The sequence below is a fragment of the Bombus fervidus genome, chromosome 1 (genome assembly GCF_041682495.2).
Source record: "Bombus fervidus isolate BK054 chromosome 1, iyBomFerv1, whole genome shotgun sequence".
Taxonomy (NCBI): Eukaryota; Metazoa; Arthropoda; class Insecta; order Hymenoptera; family Apidae; genus Bombus; species Bombus fervidus.
In genome coordinates this window covers 8,845,207-8,849,702 of record NC_091517.1, presented here as the reverse complement: position 1 = coordinate 8,849,702, position 4,496 = coordinate 8,845,207, and the positions used below count along the sequence as shown (strand labels likewise).

The window sequence follows — 4,496 nt, the reverse complement described above, 5'->3', positions numbered from 1 at the left end:
AAAACGATTCTTTAATCAATAGAGAGATTCAATCTATATATCTGGAACCCTCCATAAAGCTCATTCTTCGAACAAAAGCCTGAACTTTCAATACCGAACGCAGTTTCATTCAGTCGATTCAAAGCAAATGCTCAACTGCCGGCATGGTAACATTTACATTCAACATTATCGCCTCTATTTCTCGAGCAGCATTGATGTCTCCCCGTTTCTCTCTGTCCAACCAACGGGTTGCTCTCACAAACAATTTCAAGAGTAGCTGGTTGGCCGGCCGGGTGACTCGCCGGTGTTTCCACTTCTGCGTAATCGGGGTGATGTCGAGGGGATTTAGGAAAGCCACGGTAGCCGGCGTGTACGCGGCGCAACCGGCAAGGACAAGAGAGCCGATCCGGCCGGTGATGCACGGGCTAAGCATCTCTGGAGGTGTGCGTAAGCGTACACTGGCGTGTGTGCGCGGGTGTGCGATCGGCCGGTGCGGCGCGAGGCGGACAGAGAAACGCGAACAAGGACGGCGGAGGAGACGGCGGAGGTAGAGAAGGAAGAGGTGGAGAAAGAGGAGACGGCAAAGGATATAAGGTGCGCGAGGAAAGGTTGAAAATCTCTACGATAGAACTGGTGGATCCATTGGTAAAACTGCAAAGAGCAAGGAAGGATGAGAAAAGAAAGAAAAAGAGGAGAAAGAGAAAGAAAGAGGGGAACACGGTGAGCATGAAATAGGGTATAGAAGGTGAAGCGGATTAAAAGGATGGGAGGGATGCGAGAGGCCGAGGGAAAAACACGTGGAAAAAAGATGGAAGCTCGTTTCGTTTCGTTAGAGAAAGAAAGATTTGCGTCGGGGGAGCGGGAGAGGCAGTGAGAGAGAGTAGCGAGAGGAGCGTCAAGCCGGCGAGAGAGGGATATGGTACAGCGAGTGGCGTGCATTCTCGCGCACACGCTGCCTCCCCTCTTAAGCGTGAACGTTCGCGTGCACGTGCAACATGGTATCGTGCACGTGTGCGTGTACAAAGTAGGTCCACGAGAGCCGGAGAGACGGCGAATGAATATCGCCGTCCCCTCGGCGGCCGGTGCGACCAATCCGCGCGTAGCGCGAGCTGCGTGAAGGCGGAACGCGGCCTCTTCGCGTATATCTGCGTATTTATTATTCAGTTTGCAAATACGTGGCAAAAATGATCTCTCTCCGCGCGCCGGCTGGATCCGACCGGCTCCACCGAACCAGCCGGTACACCCGGGAGGTGGAGCCAGAAGGTAGGAGCAGGGCAACGACGAGATATCGGCCGTTAATTTGTTAGAAACGCCACCGGCACGGCCGATTGCACCGTCCGCAACTATGTACCTTCTGCTTTCAAGGAACGGACGGCCGCCGTTTGCCACGCTCGCTCGTCTTCCCGACGCGAGACGACATTTTCTAATCGCTACGTCCGCCACACGACAAAATGTCTAGAGACTTCTGCCTACTATTCGCTCGTTCGCCGCCTGGTACCGGTTGTTTACTTACGTACGCAAAGTTTTAAGTCGTAGTTTGCTGGAAATTAGTATTTTCTGAGAATTAAGAATTAAGAATTAAGAATCGTATGAAGTTTGACGTTCGCAATAGTTGTCTGATAGTACGAAAACGGATTAGAAGTGGTTGATAAAATCTGATACTAGGTAATCGTATAAAATTTGTATAAACTTAATACGATTTAATATAATTTCTAGATATTTAGGAACGATTTCGAAAGTGGATTTTTCCTATAACGAAACTTTAAGTAAAAGATCGCTGTACGAGTGTTTTGTTTAATCTTTTATCTATTATAGTTGTATTACGTTCCGAATATGCTTCACCTATCCTGATTAATAGCTACATACTGCCTATATTGAAAAGTAGAAAGTTCCTTCCTTAGACAGCCAATTAATCTATGTAGTGTTAAAAATCGCTTCCTATTTCCTTTATATTCTCTTTAATTTATATTATACTCGAAGGTATTTTTTTATATCTTCCCACAATTATTAATAATTACTTTAGTGTTACTGAAATACAAAAGTTTGAAATTTTATAGTTTCGTTGGAAGAACGAAACCTTAAAAGCATGAAACGTCGTAGAAATTGATCATTCGGTTGACGTAAGACTATGAAACACTGAAAGATCCGAGTCTAGCGAAGTTCAAGGCGGTTTCGATGAAGACGTCAGTGCGAATTTTTTTAGAAGCCTTATCCAAGACAATGGTGAGTGAGGTTCCGATAGTCCGGCAACAACGGGACTCGAACAGTAGCGGATTATTCCGCGATTCCGAAGCATGGAACAACGATCTTGGAAACGATTTCAGGTGTTCCAATAGACCTCCACTGCATTTGAATGCAATGATATTGAAATTAAAACAGAGAACCTCGTAAAATCAACGTTCTAACCAATCGTTTCTTTGTGTTCGACATTTACCTACCGACTCGTCGAAACGATCCGACTTTCTACAATTTTGTTCGATAAAGCTAATATTATTTCATTATCGCTTTATACTTTGTTAGGAAATAAATATATTGCTACGGTCGTTATACAATATACTTCAATGAAAATAGTCTCTTTATATAGCGTATAAAAACTCTTCTGGAGGATTGTAAGTTAGATACATATCCAGTTACACAAACTGCGTATTCCATCTACTTCCTGTAATTCAAATCAAATTAATTATGTACTATATCAATTAAATGCAAAGTATTTCTTTGAATAATTCTAAATACTAAATAAAATTGTATTCGTAATATCTCACTTTACAAAATGAAAAAATCGTAAATTAAAAATTCAAACGCGTTGTACCTGTTCTAAGCTTCAGACGCTATACCTACAGTGGTATACTCTTTGTACTATACTCTTCAAGACCTACCGCGTAGTGTTGATATATTTAATTCTATCCAAGAACAATCAAAGCGCTGATGATGTTGCACGTCGCTACGAGCAGACAGGAATCGTCTCTACCAATCGACCTTAGTTACGTGATAAAATGTCAAGGAACGCCACGGTCTGGAAAACCGGCGCGATGCATGCTCGCTTCGTTGAAATGATCGCCTCGCGCGAATTTTTCTATGAGCGTCGCCCAAGACAACGTATTCCGACATTGTCCGTTAACGCGGTGTGTCTAGTACCTACGCTGGCATTGTATTCCAACGTAATAGATTCACGATCGGAGGATAATCAAACGAACTGTAAAAAGGAGTCGACCAGTATTCTTCGCACGAAACCGATGTTGATAAGGCTTACAGAGTCAAGTGATTCATTTCCCTAATATGTCTACGCGTCGAATGACAATCATTGGTACCGTTCATGCTTCTGTTTCTCGCTGGTTCAGTGTCTGATACAGCTAGAAGTTCCTCGAACTAGTGGAACTTATTGCCTGACGTTGCTTAGGTACAGGTTCACAGGTTTGAACGAAGAATGTATTAATCGGTTAATTTACATTAAATATACGTAGACAGCATAGCGTAGCAATTTTAATGTACAGTGGACGAAAGGTACAAAACACAATATATCCATGTTTAGGTAATATTCGCAACATAGATAGTAATTCTAACTCTTTTGCACCGTGAGTTGCGTTCGTGGTCAGGATTATGGTTGAAGTGTAAGAAAGAAGCATAATAAAGCATCGTTTAGAAATTCATAACGTATAACATTACATATATAGTATCAGTCGAATATCATAGAATGGAAGAAGTTAGTATATTGACATTCGTTTTCTTCATCTTTCTATAAGATCTCTTCTATTCGATCTCTTCTTGTCAAAATTTCAGTGAATGTACTGACGTATTACATTGGAACTTTTTATACAAACATGTGGTTCTATGGAACTGAACGTCCTGAATAATTCTTCGTATGAAATCTTCATATCGTAGGCGACTTTTTCAAGAAAAAGTGGTAAAAAAAACACACCTTGTTATAATTTCTCGTCAACAGCAAGGTCCAAAATCGGTCGATTTTTATCACCTTCCTTTATTTTCCAAACTGCACGGAAATTACGCCGTAATGTACATACACAGAAGTAAACCGCGCATGTTCATGCATTTATGGCAAATTTAGAAATACAAAAAACGCATAGAATACACGTAACAGACAAAACGATATAGAAAATCAAAAGAGTGGTAGCCATTATCGTATTTAGTATATAGACCAAATCTCTGCATACGATCTATCTCTTCAGTTATACTCAGGAAAATATAGATTTGCATAAACAGCCGTATTCTACATATAAACGACATAGAAAAATACGGAACTCTAGCTTCACCGTGCTAATTTGGCGAATAAACACGACAGTGTATTATACAATCTTTTTTGCTGAAACGAGCAGACTTGTACAAATACGTCCATCGAATAAGTTTCCAAGAGAAAGAACGATAGAAGCGTACAGCTGGCATTATTCTTCGTTCGAGACCCCAGGGGAGAGGTCTGGTTCGTGAAATTCGTTCTCACAGAGAAAGTAGAATTACGTCAGCACGCATTCAGCCGTAAAAAGAGGATCGTCTTGGCAACGCAG

At 41.8% G+C, this 4,496-nt stretch overlaps 1 protein-coding gene across 1 annotated transcript; it reads right to left on the bottom strand.

Moving 5' to 3' along the window:
• Window positions 1–324: 324 nt before the first annotated feature.
• Window positions 325–1,399, bottom strand: LOC139985898 (uncharacterized). The gene is given in 6 exon segments (XM_072000781.1): window positions 325–474; window positions 476–573; window positions 576–658; window positions 660–741; window positions 744–1,342; window positions 1,344–1,399. Coding segments are annotated over 6 exon segments (1,068 nt in total).
• Window positions 1,400–4,496: the final 3,097 nt, after the last annotated feature.